This window comes from Oncorhynchus clarkii, chromosome 16 (genome assembly GCF_045791955.1).
Source record: "Oncorhynchus clarkii lewisi isolate Uvic-CL-2024 chromosome 16, UVic_Ocla_1.0, whole genome shotgun sequence".
Classification (NCBI taxonomy): domain Eukaryota; kingdom Metazoa; phylum Chordata; class Actinopteri; order Salmoniformes; family Salmonidae; genus Oncorhynchus; species Oncorhynchus clarkii.
In genome coordinates this window covers 3,909,469-3,927,864 of record NC_092162.1, presented here as the reverse complement: position 1 = coordinate 3,927,864, position 18,396 = coordinate 3,909,469, and the positions used below count along the sequence as shown (strand labels likewise).

General features: G+C 52.5%; 1 protein-coding gene across 2 annotated transcripts in view; it reads left to right on the top strand.

Moving 5' to 3' along the window:
* Positions 1-18,396, top strand: part of LOC139367874 (isthmin 1) — a 60,772-nt gene that overhangs the window by 42,177 nt on the left and 199 nt on the right. The window contains exons 5-7 of one of the 2 annotated variants that reach the window (XR_011626892.1): positions 14,501-14,590; positions 16,404-17,936; positions 18,081-18,396. The exon at positions 18,081-18,396 is cut by the window's right edge and continues 185 nt beyond it. Coding sequence is in view for 1 of the 2 variants with exons in the window: in XM_071106224.1 (XP_070962325.1) it covers positions 14,501-14,590; positions 16,404-16,921 (608 nt within the window). In the remaining variant the exon portion in view is untranslated. Of the gene's footprint in view, positions 1-14,500; positions 14,591-16,403 lie in introns of both variants that reach the window. The other variant, XM_071106224.1, reaches the window with a different exon arrangement.

Here is an 18,396-nt window from a genome sequence, read left to right as displayed (position 1 = left end):
GCTTGCTGACCTGCCCAGGTGAGGACAGTGTGACAGGCTGTGTTCTGAACCCCCTGATTGAGGCAGCTTGCTGACCTGCCCAGGTGAGGACAGTGTGACAGGCTGTGTTCTGAACCCCCTGATTGAGGCAGCTTGCTGACCTGCCCAGGTGAGGACAGTGTGACAGGCTGTGTGTTCTGAACCTCCTGATTGAGGCAGCTTGCTGACCTGCCCAGGTGAGGACAGTGTGACAGGCTGTGTGTTCTAAACCTCCTGATTGAGGCAGCTTGCTGACCTGCCCAGGTGAGGACAGTGTGACAGGCTGTGTGTTCTAAACCTCCTGATTGAGGCAGCTTGCTGACCTGCCCAGGTGAGGACAGTGTGACAGGCTGTGTGTTCTGAACCCCCTGATTGACGCAGCTTGCTGACCTGCTCAGGTGAGGACAATGTGACAGGCTGTGTGTTCTGAACCCCCTGATTGAGGCAGCTTGCTGACCTGCCCAGGTGAGGACAGTGTGACAGGCTGTGTTCTGAACCCCCTGATTGACGCAGCTTGCTGACCTGCTCAGGTGAGGACAGTGTGACAGGCTGTGTGTTATGAACCCCCTGATTGAGGCAGCTTGCTGACCTGCCCAGGTGAGGACAGTGTGACAGGCTGTGTGTTCTGAACCCCCTGATTGAGGCAGTTTGCTGACCTGCCCAGGTGAGGAGAGTGTGACAGGCTGTGTTCTGAACCCCCTGATTGAGGCAGCTTGCTGACCTGTCCAGGTGAGGACAGTGTGACAGGCTGTGTTCTGAACCCCCTGATTGAGGCAGCTTGCTGACCTGCCCAGGTGAGGACAGTGTGACAGGCTGTGTTCTGAACCCCCTGATTGAGGCAGCTTGCTGACCTGCCCAGGTGAGGACAGTGTGACAGGCTGTGTGTTCTGAACCCCCTGATTGAGGCAGCTTGCTGACCTGCCCAGGTGAGGACAGTGTGACAGGCTGTGTGTTCTGAACCCCCTGATTGAGGCAGCTTGCTGACCTGCCCAGGTGAGGACATTGTGACAGGCTGTGTGTTCTAAACCTCCTGATTGAGGCAGCTTGCTGACCTGCCCAGGTGAGGACATTGTGACAGGCTGTGTGTTCTAAACCTCCTGATTGAGGCAGCTTGCTGACCTGCCCAGGTGAGGACAATGTGACAGGCTGTGTGTTCTAAACCTCCTGATTGAGGCAGCTTGCTGACCTGCCCAGGTGAGGACAGTGTGACAGGCTGTGTGTTCTAAACCTCCTGATTGAGGCAGCTTGCTGACCTGCCCAGGTGAGGACAATGTGACAGGCTGTGTGTTCTAAACCTCCTGATTGAGGCAGCTTGCTGACCTGCCCAGGTGAGGACAATGTGACAGGCTGTGTGTTCTAAACCTCCTGATTGAGGCAGCTTGCTGACCTGCCCAGGTGAGGACAGTGTGACAGGCTGTGTGTTCTGAACCCCCTGATTGAGGCAGGTTGCTGACCTGCCCAGGTGAGGACAGTGTGACAGGCTGTGTTCTGAACCCCCTGATTGAGGCAGCTTGCTGACCTGCCCAGGTGAGGACAGTGTGACAGGCTGTGTTCTGAACCCCCTGATTGAGGCAGCTTGCTGACCTGCCCAGGTGAGGACAGTGTGACAGGCTGTGTTCTGAACCCCCTGATTGAGGCAGCTTGCTGACCTGCCCAGGTGAGGACAGTGTGACAGGCTGTGTGTTCTGAACCCCCTGATTGAGGCAGCTTGCTGACCTGTCCAGGTGAGGACAGTGTGACAGGCTGTGTTCTGAACCCCCTGATTGAGGCAGCTTGCTGACCTGCCCAGGTGAGGACAGTGTGACAGGCTGTGTTCTGAACCCCCTGATTGAGGCAGCTTGCTGACCTGCCCAGGTGAGGACAGTGTGACAGGCTGTGTTCTGAACCCCCTGATTGAGGCAGCTTGCTGACCTGCCCAGGTGAGGACAGTGTGACAGGCTGTGTGTTCTGAACCCCCTGATTGAGGCAGCTTGCTGACCTGCCCAGGTGAGGACAGTGTGACAGGCTGTGTGTTCTGAACCCCCTGATTGAGGCAGCTTGCTGACCTGCCCAGGTGAGGACAGTGTGACAGGCTGTGTTCTGAACCCCCTGATTGAGGCAGCTTGCTGACCTGCCCAGGTGAGGACAGTGTGACAGGCTGTGTTCTGAACCCCCTGATTGAGGCAGCTTGCTGACCTGCCCAGGTGAGGACAGTGTGACAGGCTGTGTTCTGAACCCCCTGATTGAGGCAGCTTGCTGACCTGCCCAGGTGAGGACAGTGTGACAGGCTGTGTGTTCTGAACCTCCTGATTGAGGCAGCTTGCTGACCTGCCCAGGTGAGGACAGTGTGACAGGCTGTGTGTTCTAAACCTCCTGATTGAGGCAGCTTGCTGACCTGCCCAGGTGAGGACAGTGTGACAGGCTGTGTGTTCTAAACCTCCTGATTGAGGCAGCTTGCTGACCTGCCCAGGTGAGGACAGTGTGACAGGCTGTGTGTTCTGAACCCCCTGATTGAGGCAGCTTGCTTACCTGCCCAGGTGAGGACAGTGTGACAGGCTGTGTGTTCTGAACCCCCTGATTGAGGCAGCTTGCTGACCTGCCCAGGTGAGGACAGTGTGACAGGCTGTGTGTTATGAACCCCCTGATTGAGGCAGTTTGCTGACCTGCCCAGGTGAGGACAGTGTGACAGGCTGTGTTCTGAACCCCCTGATTGAGGCAGCTTGCTGACCTGCCCAGGTGAGGACAGTGTGACAGGCTGTGTGTTCTGAACCCCCTGATTGAGGCAGCTTGCTGACCTGCCCAGGTGAGGACAGTGTGACAGGCTGTGTGTTATGAACCCCCTGATTGAGGCAGCTTGCTGACCTGCCCAGGTGAGGACAGTGTGACAGGCTGTGTTCTGAACCCCCTGATTGACGCAGCTTGCTGACCTGCTCAGGTGAGGACAGTGTGACAGGCTGTGTGTTATGAACCCCCTGATTGAGGCAGCTTGCTGACCTGCCCAGGTGAGGACAGTGTGACAGGCTGTGTGTTCTGAACCCCCTGATTGAGGCAGTTTGCTGACCTGCCCAGGTGAGGAGAGTGTGACAGGCTGTGTTCTGAACCCCCTGATTGAGGCAGCTTGCTGACCTGTCCAGGTGAGGACAGTGTGACAGGCTGTGTTCTGAACCCCCTGATTGAGGCAGCTTGCTGACCTGCCCAGGTGAGGACAGTGTGACAGGCTGTGTTCTGAACCCCCTGATTGAGGCAGCTTGCTGACCTGCCCAGGTGAGGACAGTGTGACAGGCTGTGTGTTCTGAACCCCCTGATTGAGGCAGCTTGCTGACCTGCCCAGGTGAGGACAGTGTGACAGGCTGTGTGTTCTGAACCCCCTGATTGAGGCAGTTTGCTGACCTGCCCAGGTGAGGAGAGTGTGACAGGCTGTGTTCTGAACCCCATGATTGAGGCAGCTTGCTGACCTGCCCAGGTGAGGACAGTGTGACAGGCTGTGTGTTCTGAACCCCCTGATTGAGGCAGCTTGCTGACCTGCCCAGGTGAGGACAGTGTGACAGGCTGTGTGTTCTGAACCCCCTGATTGAGGCAGCTTGCTGACCTGCCCAGGTGAGGACATTGTGACAGGCTGTGTGTTCTAAACCTCCTGATTGAGGCAGCTTGCTGACCTGCCCAGGTGAGGACATTGTGACAGGCTGTGTGTTCTAAACCTCCTGATTGAGGCAGCTTGCTGACCTGCCCAGGTGAGGACAATGTGACAGGCTGTGTGTTCTAAACCTCCTGATTGAGGCAGCTTGCTGACCTGCCCAGGTGAGGACAGTGTGACAGGCTGTGTGTTCTAAACCTCCTGATTGAGGCAGCTTGCTGACCTGCCCAGGTGAGGACAGTGTGACAGGCTGTGTGTTCTGAACCCCCTGATTGAGGCAGCTTGCTGACCTGCCCAGGTGAGAACATTGTGACAGGCTGTGTGTTCTAAACCTCCTGATTGAGGCAGCTTGCTGACCTGCCCAGGTGAGGACATTGTGACAGGCTGTGTGTTCTAAACCTCCTGATTGAGGCAGCTTGCTGACCTGCCCAGGTGAGGACAATGTGACAGGCTGTGTGTTCTAAACCTCCTGATTGAGGCAGCTTGCTGACCTGCCCAGGTGAGGACAGTGTGACAGGCTGTGTGTTCTAAACCTCCTGATTGAGGCAGCTTGCTGACCTGCCCAGGTGAGGACAGTGTGACAGGCTGTGTGTTCTGAACCCCCTGATTGAGGCAGCTTGCTGACCTGCCCAGGTGAGGACAATGTGACAGGCTGTGTGTTCTAAACCTCCTGATTGAGGCAGCTTGCTGACCTGCCCAGGTGAGGACAGTGTGACAGGCTGTGTGTTCTGAACCCCCTGATTGAGGCAGGTTGCTGACCTGCCCAGGTGAGGACAGTGTGACAGGCTGTGTTCTGAACCCCCTGATTGAGGCAGCTTGCTGACCTGCCCAGGTGAGGACAGTGTGACAGGCTGTGTTCTGAACCCCCTGATTGAGGCAGCTTGCTGACCTGCCCAGGTGAGGACAGTGTGACAGGCTGTGTTCTGAACCCCCTGATTGAGGCAGCTTGCTGACCTGCCCAGGTGAGGACAGTGTGACAGGCTGTGTTCTGAACCCCCTGATTGAGGCAGCTTGCTGACCTGCCCAGGTGAGGACAGTGTGACAGGCTGTGTGTTCTGAACCCCCTGATTGAGGCAGCTTGCTGACCTGTCCAGGTGAGGACAGTGTGACAGGCTGTGTTCTGAACCCCCTGATTGAGGCAGCTTGCTGACCTGCCCAGGTGAGGACAGTGTGACAGGCTGTGTTCTGAACCCCCTGATTGAGGCAGCTTGCTGACCTGCCCAGGTGAGGACAGTGTGACAGGCTGTGTTCTGAACCCCCTGATTGAGGCAGCTTGCTGACCTGCCCAGGTGAGGACAGTGTGACAGGCTGTGTGTTCTGAACCCCCTGATTGAGGCAGCTTGCTGACCTGCCCAGGTGAGGACAGTGTGACAGGCTGTGTGTTCTGAACCCCCTGATTGAGGCAGCTTGCTGACCTGCCCAGGTGAGGACAGTGTGACAGGCTGTGTTCTGAACCCCCTGATTGAGGCAGCTTGCTGACCTGCCCAGGTGAGGACAGTGTGACAGGCTGTGTTCTGAACCCCCTGATTGAGGCAGCTTGCTGACCTGCCCAGGTGAGGACAGTGTGACAGGCTGTGTTCTGAACCCCCTGATTGAGGCAGCTTGCTGACCTGCCCAGGTGAGGACAGTGTGACAGGCTGTGTGTTCTGAACCTCCTGATTGAGGCAGCTTGCTGACCTGCCCAGGTGAGGACAGTGTGACAGGCTGTGTGTTCTAAACCTCCTGATTGAGGCAGCTTGCTGACCTGCCCAGGTGAGGACAGTGTGACAGGCTGTGTGTTCTAAACCTCCTGACTGAGGCAGCTTGCTGACCTGCCCAGGTGAGGACAGTGTGACAGGCTGTGTGTTCTGAACCCCCTGATTGAGGCAGCTTGCTTACCTGCCCAGGTGAGGACAGTGTGACAGGCTGTGTGTTCTGAACCCCCTGATTGAGGCAGCTTGCTGACCTGCCCAGGTGAGGACAGTGTGACAGGCTGTGTGTTATGAACCCCCTGATTGAGGCAGTTTGCTGACCTGCCCAGGTGAGGACAGTGTGACAGGCTGTGTTCTGAACCCCCTGATTGAGGCAGCTTGCTGACCTGCCCAGGTGAGGACAGTGTGACAGGCTGTGTGTTCTGAACCCCCTGATTGAGGCAGCTTGCTGACCTGCCCAGGTGAGGACAGTGTGACAGGCTGTGTGTTATGAACCCCCTGATTGAGGCAGCTTGCTGACCTGCCCAGGTGAGGACAGTGTGACAGGCTGTGTGTTATGAACCCCCTGATTGAGGCAGCTTGCTGACCTGCCCAGGTGAGGACAGTGTGACAGGCTGTGTTCTGAACCCCCTGATTGACGCAGCTTGCTGACCTGCTCAGGTGAGGACAGTGTGACAGGCTGTGTGTTATGAACCCCCTGATTGAGGCAGCTTGCTGACCTGCCCAGGTGAGGACAGTGTGACAGGCTGTGTGTTCTGAACCCCCTGATTGAGGCAGTTTGCTGACCTGCCCAGGTGAGGAGAGTGTGACAGGCTGTGTTCTGAACCCCCTGATTGAGGCAGCTTGCTGACCTGCCCAGGTGAGGACAGTGTGACAGGCTGTGTTCTGAACCCCCTGATTGAGGCAGCTTGCTGACCTGCCCAGGTGAGGACAGTGTGACAGGCTGTGTTCTGAACCCCCTGATTGAGGCAGCTTGCTGACCTGCCCAGGTGAGGACAGTGTGACAGGCTGTGTGTTCTGAACCTCCTGATTGAGGCAGCTTGCTGACCTGCCCAGGTGAGGACAGTGTGACAGGCTGTGTGTTCTAAACCTCCTGATTGAGGCAGCTTGCTGACCTGCCCAGGTGAGGACAGTGTGACAGGCTGTGTGTTCTAAACCTCCTGACTGAGGCAGCTTGCTGACCTGCCCAGGTGAGGACAGTGTGACAGGCTGTGTGTTCTGAACCCCCTGATTGAGGCAGCTTGCTTACCTGCCCAGGTGAGGACAGTGTGACAGGCTGTGTGTTCTGAACCCCCTGATTGAGGCAGCTTGCTGACCTGCCCAGGTGAGGACAGTGTGACAGGCTGTGTGTTATGAACCCCCTGATTGAGGCAGTTTGCTGACCTGCCCAGGTGAGGACAGTGTGACAGGCTGTGTTCTGAACCCCCTGATTGAGGCAGCTTGCTGACCTGCCCAGGTGAGGACAGTGTGACAGGCTGTGTGTTCTGAACCCCCTGATTGAGGCAGCTTGCTGACCTGCCCAGGTGAGGACAGTGTGACAGGCTGTGTGTTATGAACCCCCTGATTGAGGCAGCTTGCTGACCTGCCCAGGTGAGGACAGTGTGACAGGCTGTGTGTTATGAACCCCCTGATTGAGGCAGCTTGCTGACCTGCCCAGGTGAGGACAGTGTGACAGGCTGTGTTCTGAACCCCCTGATTGACGCAGCTTGCTGACCTGCTCAGGTGAGGACAGTGTGACAGGCTGTGTGTTATGAACCCCCTGATTGAGGCAGCTTGCTGACCTGCCCAGGTGAGGACAGTGTGACAGGCTGTGTGTTCTGAACCCCCTGATTGAGGCAGTTTGCTGACCTGCCCAGGTGAGGAGAGTGTGACAGGCTGTGTTCTGAACCCCCTGATTGAGGCAGCTTGCTGACCTGTCCAGGTGAGGACAGTGTGACAGGCTGTGTTCTGAACCCCCTGATTGAGGCAGCTTGCTGACCTGCCCAGGTGAGGACAGTGTGACAGGCTGTGTTCTGAACCCCCTGATTGAGGCAGCTTGCTGACCTGCCCAGGTGAGGACAGTGTGACAGGCTGTGTGTTCTGAACCCCCTGATTGAGGCAGCTTGCTGACCTGCCCAGGTGAGGACAGTGTGACAGGCTGTGTGTTCTGAACCCCCTGATTGAGGCAGTTTGCTGACCTGCCCAGGTGAGGAGAGTGTGACAGGCTGTGTTCTGAACCCCATGATTGAGGCAGCTTGCTGACCTGCCCAGGTGAGGACAGTGTGACAGGCTGTGTGTTCTGAACCCCCTGATTGAGGCAGCTTGCTGACCTGTCCAGGTGAGGACAGTGTGACAGGCTGTGTTCTGAACCCCCTGATTGAGGCAGCTTGCTGACCTGCCCAGGTGAGGACAGTGTGACAGGCTGTGTTCTGAACCCCCTGATTGAGGCAGCTTGCTGACCTGCCCAGGTGAGGACAGTGTGACAGGCTGTGTTCTGAACCCCCTGATTGAGGCAGCTTGCTGACCTGCCCAGGTGAGGACAGTGTGACAGGCTGTGTGTTCTGAACCCCCTGATTGAGGCAGCTTGCTGACCTGCCCAGGTGAGGACAGTGTGACAGGCTGTGTGTTCTGAACCCCCTGATTGAGGCAGCTTGCTGACCTGCCCAGGTGAGGACAGTGTGACAGGCTGTGTTCTGAACCCCCTGATTGAGGCAGCTTGCTGACCTGCCCAGGTGAGGACAGTGTGACAGGCTGTGTTCTGAACCCCCTGATTGAGGCAGCTTGCTGACCTGCCCAGGTGAGGACAGTGTGACAGGCTGTGTTCTGAACCCCCTGATTGAGGCAGCTTGCTGACCTGCCCAGGTGAGGACAGTGTGACAGGCTGTGTGTTCTGAACCTCCTGATTGAGGCAGCTTGCTGACCTGCCCAGGTGAGGACAGTGTGACAGGCTGTGTGTTCTAAACCTCCTGATTGAGGCAGCTTGCTGACCTGCCCAGGTGAGGACAGTGTGACAGGCTGTGTGTTCTAAACCTCCTGACTGAGGCAGCTTGCTGACCTGCCCAGGTGAGGACAGTGTGACAGGCTGTGTGTTCTGAACCCCCTGATTGAGGCAGCTTGCTTACCTGCCCAGGTGAGGACAGTGTGACAGGCTGTGTGTTCTGAACCCCCTGATTGAGGCAGCTTGCTGACCTGCCCAGGTGAGGACAGTGTGACAGGCTGTGTGTTATGAACCCCCTGATTGAGGCAGTTTGCTGACCTGCCCAGGTGAGGACAGTGTGACAGGCTGTGTTCTGAACCCCCTGATTGAGGCAGCTTGCTGACCTGCCCAGGTGAGGACAGTGTGACAGGCTGTGTGTTCTGAACCCCCTGATTGAGGCAGCTTGCTGACCTGCCCAGGTGAGGACAGTGTGACAGGCTGTGTGTTATGAACCCCCTGATTGAGGCAGCTTGCTGACCTGCCCAGGTGAGGACAGTGTGACAGGCTGTGTGTTATGAACCCCCTGATTGAGGCAGCTTGCTGACCTGCCCAGGTGAGGACAGTGTGACAGGCTGTGTTCTGAACCCCCTGATTGACGCAGCTTGCTGACCTGCTCAGGTGAGGACAGTGTGACAGGCTGTGTGTTATGAACCCCCTGATTGAGGCAGCTTGCTGACCTGCCCAGGTGAGGACAGTGTGACAGGCTGTGTGTTCTGAACCCCCTGATTGAGGCAGTTTGCTGACCTGCCCAGGTGAGGAGAGTGTGACAGGCTGTGTTCTGAACCCCCTGATTGAGGCAGCTTGCTGACCTGCCCAGGTGAGGACAGTGTGACAGGCTGTGTTCTGAACCCCCTGATTGAGGCAGCTTGCTGACCTGCCCAGGTGAGGACAGTGTGACAGGCTGTGTGTTCTGAACCCCCTGATTGAGGCAGCTTGCTGACCTGCCCAGGTGAGGACAGTGTGACAGGCTGTGTTCTGAACCCCCTGATTGAGGCAGCTTGCTGACCTGCCCAGGTGAGGACAGTGTGACAGGCTGTGTTCTGAACCCCCTGATTGAGGCAGCTTGCTGACCTGCCCAGGTGAGGACAGTGTGACAGGCTGTGTTCTGAACCCCCTGATTGAGGCAGCTTGCTGACCTGCCCAGGTGAGGACAGTGTGACAGGCTGTGTGTTCTGAACCCCCTGATTGAGGCAGCTTGCTTACCTGCCCAGGTGAGGACAGTGTGACAGGCTGTGTGTTCTGAACCCCCTGATTGAGGCAGCTTGCTGACCTGCCCAGGTGAGGACAGTGTGACAGGCTGTGTGTTATGAACCCCCTGATTGAGGCAGCTTGCTGACCTGCCCAGGTGAGGACAGTGTGACAGGCTGTGTTCTGAACCCCCTGATTGACGCAGCTTGCTGACCTGCTCAGGTGAGGACAGTGTGACAGGCTGTGTGTTATGAACCCCCTGATTGAGGCAGCTTGCTGACCTGCCCAGGTGAGGACAGTGTGACAGGCTGTGTGTTCTGAACCCCCTGATTGAGGCAGTTTGCTGACCTGCCCAGGTGAGGAGAGTGTGACAGGCTGTGTTCTGAACCCCCTGATTGAGGCAGCTTGCTGACCTGTCCAGGTGAGGACAGTGTGACAGGCTGTGTTCTGAACCCCCTGATTGAGGCAGCTTGCTGACCTGCCCAGGTGAGGACAGTGTGACAGGCTGTGTTCTGAACCCCCTGATTGAGGCAGCTTGCTGACCTGCCCAGGTGAGGACAGTGTGACAGGCTGTGTGTTCTGAACCCCCTGATTGAGGCAGCTTGCTGACCTGCCCAGGTGAGGACAGTGTGACAGGCTGTGTGTTCTGAACCCCCTGATTGAGGCAGTTTGCTGACCTGCCCAGGTGAGGAGAGTGTGACAGGCTGTGTTCTGAACCCCATGATTGAGGCAGCTTGCTGACCTGCCCAGGTGAGGACAGTGTGACAGGCTGTGTGTTCTGAACCCCCTGATTGAGGCAGCTTGCTGACCTGCCCAGGTGAGGACAGTGTGACAGGCTGTGTGTTCTGAACCCCCTGATTGAGGCAGCTTGCTGACCTGCCCAGGTGAGGACATTGTGACAGGCTGTGTGTTCTAAACCTCCTGATTGAGGCAGCTTGCTGACCTGCCCAGGTGAGGACATTGTGACAGGCTGTGTGTTCTAAACCTCCTGATTGAGGCAGCTTGCTGACCTGCCCAGGTGAGGACAATGTGACAGGCTGTGTGTTCTAAACCTCCTGATTGAGGCAGCTTGCTGACCTGCCCAGGTGAGGACAGTGTGACAGGCTGTGTGTTCTAAACCTCCTGATTGAGGCAGCTTGCTGACCTGCCCAGGTGAGGACAGTGTGACAGGCTGTGTGTTCTGAACCCCCTGATTGAGGCAGCTTGCTGACCTGCCCAGGTGAGGACATTGTGACAGGCTGTGTGTTCTAAACCTCCTGATTGAGGCAGCTTGCTGACCTGCCCAGGTGAGGACATTGTGACAGGCTGTGTGTTCTAAACCTCCTGATTGAGGCAGCTTGCTGACCTGCCCAGGTGAGGACAGTGTGACAGGCTGTGTGTTCTAAACCTCCTGATTGAGGCAGCTTGCTGACCTGCCCAGGTGAGGACAGTGTGACAGGCTGTGTGTTCTGAACCCCCTGATTGAGGCAGCTTGCTGACCTGCCCAGGTGAGGACAATGTGACAGGCTGTGTGTTCTAAACCTCCTGATTGAGGCAGCTTGCTGACCTGCCCAGGTGAGGACAGTGTGACAGGCTGTGTGTTCTGAACCCCCTGATTGAGGCAGGTTGCTGACCTGCCCAGGTGAGGACAGTGTGACAGGCTGTGTTCTGAACCCCCTGATTGAGGCAGCTTGCTGACCTGCCCACCCCCTGATTGAGGCAGCTTGCTGACCTGCCCAGGTGAGGACAGTGTGACAGGCTGTGTTCTGAACCCCCTGATTGAGGCAGCTTGCTGACCTGCCCAGGTGAGGACAGTGTGACAGGCTGTGTTCTGAACCCCCTGATTGAGGCAGCTTGCTGACCTGCCCAGGTGAGGACAGTGTGACAGGCTGTGTTCTGAACCCCCTGATTGAGGCAGCTTGCTGACCTGCCCAGGTGAGGACAGTGTGACAGGCTGTGTTCTGAACCCCCTGATTGAGGCAGCTTGCTGACCTGCCCAGGTGAGGACAGTGTGACAGGCTGTGTGTTCTGAACCCCCTGATTGAGGCAGCTTGCTGACCTGTCCAGGTGAGGACAGTGTGACAGGCTGTGTTCTGAACCCCCTGATTGAGGCAGCTTGCTGACCTGCCCAGGTGAGGACAGTGTGACAGGCTGTGTTCTGAACCCCCTGATTGAGGCAGCTTGCTGACCTGCCCAGGTGAGGACAGTGTGACAGGCTGTGTTCTGAACCCCCTGATTGAGGCAGCTTGCTGACCTGCCCAGGTGAGGACAGTGTGACAGGCTGTGTGTTCTGAACCCCCTGATTGAGGCAGCTTGCTGACCTGCCCAGGTGAGGACAGTGTGACAGGCTGTGTGTTCTGAACCCCCTGATTGAGGCAGCTTGCTGACCTGCCCAGGTGAGGACAGTGTGACAGGCTGTGTTCTGAACCCCCTGATTGAGGCAGCTTGCTGACCTGCCCAGGTGAGGACAGTGTGACAGGCTGTGTTCTGAACCCCCTGATTGAGGCAGCTTGCTGACCTGCCCAGGTGAGGACAGTGTGACAGGCTGTGTTCTGAACCCCCTGATTGAGGCAGCTTGCTGACCTGCCCAGGTGAGGACAGTGTGACAGGCTGTGTTCTGAACCCCCTGATTGAGGCAGCTTGCTGACCTGCCCAGGTGAGGACAGTGTGACAGGCTGTGTGTTCTGAACCTCCTGATTGAGGCAGCTTGCTGACCTGCCCAGGTGAGGACAGTGTGACAGGCTGTGTGTTCTAAACCTCCTGATTGAGGCAGCTTGCTGACCTGCCCAGGTGAGGACAGTGTGACAGGCTGTGTGTTCTAAACCTCCTGATTGAGGCAGCTTGCTGACCTGCCCAGGTGAGGACAGTGTGACAGGCTGTGTGTTCTGAACCCCCTGATTGAGGCAGCTTGCTTACCTGCCCAGGTGAGGACAGTGTGACAGGCTGTGTGTTCTGAACCCCCTGATTGAGGCAGCTTGCTGACCTGCCCAGGTGAGGACAGTGTGACAGGCTGTGTGTTATGAACCCCCTGATTGAGGCAGTTTGCTGACCTGCCCAGGTGAGGACAGTGTGACAGGCTGTGCTCTGAACCCCCTGATTGAGGCAGCTTGCTGACCTGCCCAGGTGAGGACAGTGTGACAGGCTGTGTGTTCTGAACCCCCTGATTGAGGCAGCTTGCTGACCTGCCCAGGTGAGGACAGTGTGACAGGCTGTGTGTTATGAACCCCCTGATTGAGGCAGCTTGCTGACCTGCCCAGGTGAGGACAGTGTGACAGGCTGTGTGTTATGAACCCCCTGATTGAGGCAGCTTGCTGACCTGCCCAGGTGAGGACAGTGTGACAGGCTGTGTTCTGAACCCCCTGATTGAGGCAGCTTGCTGACCTGCCCAGGTGAGGACAGTGTGACAGGCTGTGTTCTGAACCTCCTGATTGAGGCAGCTTGCTGACCTGCCCAGGTGAGGACAGTGTGACAGGCTGTGTGTTCTGAACCCCCTGATTGAGGCAGCTTGCTGACCTGCCCAGGTGAGGACAGTGTGACAGGCTGTGTTTTCTAAACCTATTTTTCTTTATTTGTGTCATTGGATCCAGGTCACATGTTTAAATAGCCACTGTCATATTTACTTTTTATTTTTATTTTTACGGGTCATAAATACCTGTAGATATTTAAAGGGATGATAAATACCTGTAGATATTTAAAGGGATGATAAATACCTGTAGATATTTAAAGGGATGATAATACCTGTAGATATTTAAAGGGATGATAAATACCTGTAGATATTTAAAGGGATGATAAATACCTGTAGATATTTAAAAGGATGATAAATACCTCTAGATATTTAAAAGGATGATAAATACCTGTAGATATTTAAAAGGATGATAAATACCTGTAGATATTTAAAGGGATGATAAATACCTGTAGATATTTAAAGGGATGATAAATACCTGTAGATATTTAAAGGGATGATAAATACCTGTAGATATTTAAAGGGATGATAAATACCTGTAGATATTTAAAGGGATGATAATACCTGTAGATTTTTAAAGGGATGATAAATACCTGTAGATATTTAAAGGGATGATAAATACCTGTAGATATTTAAAGGGATGATAAATACCTGTAGATATTTAAAGGGATGATAAATACCTGTAGATATTTAAAGGGATGATAATACCTGTAGATATTTAAAGGGATGATAATACCTGTAGATTTTTAAAGGGATGACAAATACCTCTAGATATTTAAAGGGATGATAAATACCTGTAGATATTTAAAGGGATGATAAATACCTGTAGATATTTAAAGGGATGATAATACCTGTAGATTTTTAAAGGGATGATAAATACCTGTAGATATTTAAAGGGATGATAAATACCTGTAGATATTTAAAGGGATGATAATACCTGTAGATATTTAAAGGGATGATAATACCTGTAGATTTTTAAAGGGATGACAAATACCTCTAGATATTTAAAGGGATGATAAATACCTGTAGATATTTAAAGGGATGATAAATACCTGTAGATATTTAAAGGGATGATAAATACCTGTAGATATTTAAAGGGATGATAATACCTGTAGATATTTAAAGGGATGATAAATACCTGTAGATTTTTAAAGGGATGATAAATACCTGTAGATATTTAAAGGGATGATAATACCTTTAGATTTTTAAAGGGATGATAAATACCTGTAGATATTTAAAGGGATGATAAATACCTGTAGATATTTAAAGGGATGATAAATACCTGTAGATATTTAAAGGGATGATAAATACCTTTAGATATTTAAAGGGATGATAAATACCTGTAGATTTTTAAAGGGATGATAAATACCTGTAGATATTTAAAGAGATGATAAATACCTGTAGATTTTTTAAAATGAACATCACTTCAGTATTATAGGAGGTCAGAGTGACACAGGAAATACACGGGGTGTGAAACAGGAAACAGGAAGTACACAGCGTGTGAAACAGGAAGCAGGAAGTACACGGAGTGTTTACTGTGCTTACATCTTTCTTCCTGTTGCATCATTAACTGACCGTGTGTCTGTCTAAAGGTATTGAAGATGCGTTCAAGACAGCCGCCACTGAGGTCAGTCTGCTGGCTGGAACCGATGAGTTCAACGCTACAGAGCTCTTTGGTGTCGGTAAGACTCTTCTTTCAGTAGTCTTTTTAGTAATTTTCCCCTCATGTATCTAAACATCAGGTTTCCTCCACTGTCAAACGCAACAGCGATTCTATTCAGCATTAATGTCCAGGTCAGGATTACTTTCTGAATTGACCTCAAACAGTGGCCCAGTCCTCCCAGACAGCCCATTGATTTGTGAGGATATGTCTGTTCTAGTCAATATATTTCCATGGCCCAGTCCTCCAGCGCAGCCCATTGATTTGTGAGGATATGTCTGTTCTAGTCAATATATTTCTATGGCCCAGTCCTTCCTGGGCCCACTCGTCATTCTTTCTCATTCTGCATCAGGACAGGAAGAGAGCCAAGCATTCTGTAATGTTCTGCTCTCTGTGTCTGTTCCAATATCCTCAGTTAGCCAGGAGAAAAGAACCCATCAAATGAATAGCTAGGCTAGCACACTTATGCATCCTCCCATTCCCATCTTGTATGAGACAGAGAGAGAGAGAGAATGGGGGTGAGAGAGAAAGAGAGAGACAGGGTGCAGAGGTGACTAACTGACCCTGTCTCTTCTAGACCCAGACAGCTGTAGGGAGAGATCCAGGCTAACTCTATGTCTAATGTCTTCTAGACCCAGACAGCTGTAGGGAGAGATCCAGGCTAACTCTATCTCTAATGTCTTCTAGACACAGACAGCTGTAGGGAGAGATCCAGGCTAACTCTATCTCTAATGTCTTCTAGACCCAGACAGCTGTAGGGAGAGATCCAGGCTAACTCTATCTCTAATGTCTTCTAGACCCAGACAGCTGTAGGGAGAGATCCAGGCTAACTCTATGTCTAATGTCTTCTAGACCCAGACAGCTGTAGGGAGAGATCCAGACTAACTCTGTCTCTAATGTCTTCTAGACCCAGACAGCTGTAGGGAGAGATCCAGGCTAACTCTGTCTCTGTCTCTAATGTCTTCTAGACACAGACAGCTGTAGGGAGAGATCCAGACTAACTCTGTCTCTGTCTCTAATGTCTTCTAGACACAGACAGCTGTAGGGAGAGATCCAGACTAACTCTGTCTCTGTCTCTAATGTCTTCTAGACACAGACAGCTGTAGGGAGAGATCCAGACTAACTCTGTCTCTAATGTCTTCTAGACACAGACAGCTGTAGGGAGAGATCCAGACTAACTCTATCTCTGTCTCTAATGTCTTCTAGACACAGACAGCTGTAGGGAGAGATCCAGACTAACTCTATCTCTAATGTCTTCTAGACACAGACAGCTGTAGGGAGAGATCCAGACTAACTCTGTCTCTAATGTCTTCTAGACCCAGACAGCTGTAGGGAGAGATCCAGACTAACTCTGTCTCTAATGTCTTCTAGACACAGACAGCTGTAGGGAGAGATCCAGACTAACTCTGTCTCTAATGTCTTCTAGACACAGACAGCTGTAGGGAGAGATCCAGGCTAACTCTGTCTCTGTCTCTAATGTCTTCTAGACACAGACAGCTGTAGGGAGAGATCCAGACTAACTCTGTCTCTAATGTCTTCTAGACACAGACAGCTGTAGGGAGAGATCCAGGCTAACTTTGTCTCTGTCTCTAATGTCTTCTAGACCCAGACAGCTGTAGGGAGAGATCCAGGCTAACTTTGTCTCTGTCTCTAATGTCTTCTAGACACAGACAGCTGTAGGGAGAGATCCAGGCTAACTTTGTCTCTGTCTCTAATGTATTCTATACACAGACAGCTGTAGGGAGAGATCCAGACTAACTCTGTCTCTAATGTCTTCTAGACACAGACAGCTGTAGGGAGAGATCCAGACTAACTCTGTCTCTAATGTCTTCTAGACACAGACAGCTGTGAACGCTGGATGAACTGTAAGTCTGAGTTCCTAAAGAAATACATGACCAAGGTCTCCAACGACCTCCCCAGCTGCCCCTGCTCCTACCCCACCGAGGTGGCCTACAGCACGGCCGACGTCCCCGACCCCGCCACACGCCGGGACTTCCGCTGGAAAGACGCCAGCGGCCCCAAGGAGAAACTAGAGATCTACAAACCCACGGCCCGGTGCTGCATCCGCTCCGTGTTAACTCTAGAGTCCACTACTCTGGCCGCACAGCACTGCTGCTACAGTGACAACATGAAGCTCATCACCCGGGGTAAAGGAGCCGGAACACCCAACCTCATCAGCAACGAGTTCTCCGCTGACCTCCACTACAAGGTCGACGTCCTGCCCTGGATCATCTGTAAGGGGGACTGGAGTCGTTATAACCAGGTCAGGCCTCCTAACAACGGGCAGACGTGTCCAGACAACCCGCTGGATGAGGATTACCACAAACAGGTGGAGGACGCTCCAGAGTTTTAGAACTGGAGAGATGAACATGAGAAACGAAAACGATCTGAGAAATGTTTATGAATCTGTTACTTCAATTGGTGCTTCAAACCATCCATGAGTGTTTTTAGACTTTGGAACTAGGTGCCATATTGAACAGGACTGTCTGTTGATCAGCCGACGTGATGAAGAGACAACTTGAACACGAGGAACTGTTCTCGTCTTCACCATAATCACAGTCTATAAGTCATGTCAGGTCTTTATTTCTATGACATATCAAATCAAATTATATTCAAAGTCAAACTGTATGATGGATTTTTGACAAATATTTTTTCTGATAATAATTCTATAAATGTTTGGTTTAAAAGGGAAAATTACTTTTCACGTTTTAGATTTGTTTTGTAAGTTTTTAGTTTGTTTCTGATTGGCCAAAAGGAGAGCACAGGGATTCTTAATTGGCTGAATGATCAGATCCAAATCTCCATGTTTTGAGTCACACCCTCCTAACCTATCAGAATAGAGAGAGAGAGAGACATCCCTGACCTATCAGAAGAGAGAGAGAGACATCCCTGACCTATCAGAAGAGAGAGAGGGACATCCCTATCAGAAGAGAGAGAGAGACATCCCTGACCTATCAGAGAGAGAGAGAGACATCCCTGACCTATCAGAAGAGAGAGAGAGACATCCCTGACCTATCAGAAGCGAGAGACAGAGAGAGAGAGATCCCTGACCTATCAGAAGAGAGAGAGAGAGAGACATCCCTGACCTATCAGAAGAGAGAGAGAGAGAGACATCCCTGACCTATCAGAAGTGAGAGAGAGAGACATCCCTGACCTATCAGAAGCGAGAGACAGAGAGAGAGAGACATCCCTGACCTATCAGAAGCGAGAGACAGAGAGAGAGAGATCCCTGACCTATCAGAAGCGAGAGACAGAGAGAGAGAGATCCCTGACCTATCAGAATCAGAAAGTGTCTTTGTGCTGTGGATATCACAGTTGTAACTGAGTTTAAAGGAGTCTTGTAACATCCAGAATCTACAGAGCGATGGGTTAGCATTCTGCTCATTGGTAGCTGTAAAATTCAGGTTAGCATTCTGCTCATTGGTAACTGTATTATTCAGGTTAGCATTCTGCTCATTGGTAGCTGTAATATTCAAGTTAGCATTCGGCTCATTGGTAGCTGTAATATTCAGGTTAGCATTCTGCTCATTGGTAGCTGTAATATTCAAGTTCCCATATTTGTTACCATGTATGCTTATACGCTTGTTTATTTAGCATGCCGTTCTTCTTCTTCTTTACCCAATCTCCCCTCTTCCGTATCGATTCCTCTCTCCAGATCATTATCTCCGGTATTAAAAGCCCGCGTTATTTTTGTAGAGTATTTATTAAGCTGTAGATTTATGTCCCAAAATGTTGGGTGTCCATGATCGTTGTCGTTGATTGGTTTCTGACTAGATGCTAACTTGAGATGGGACCCTGCACTCAAACGAAATCATCACGATTGGCTCA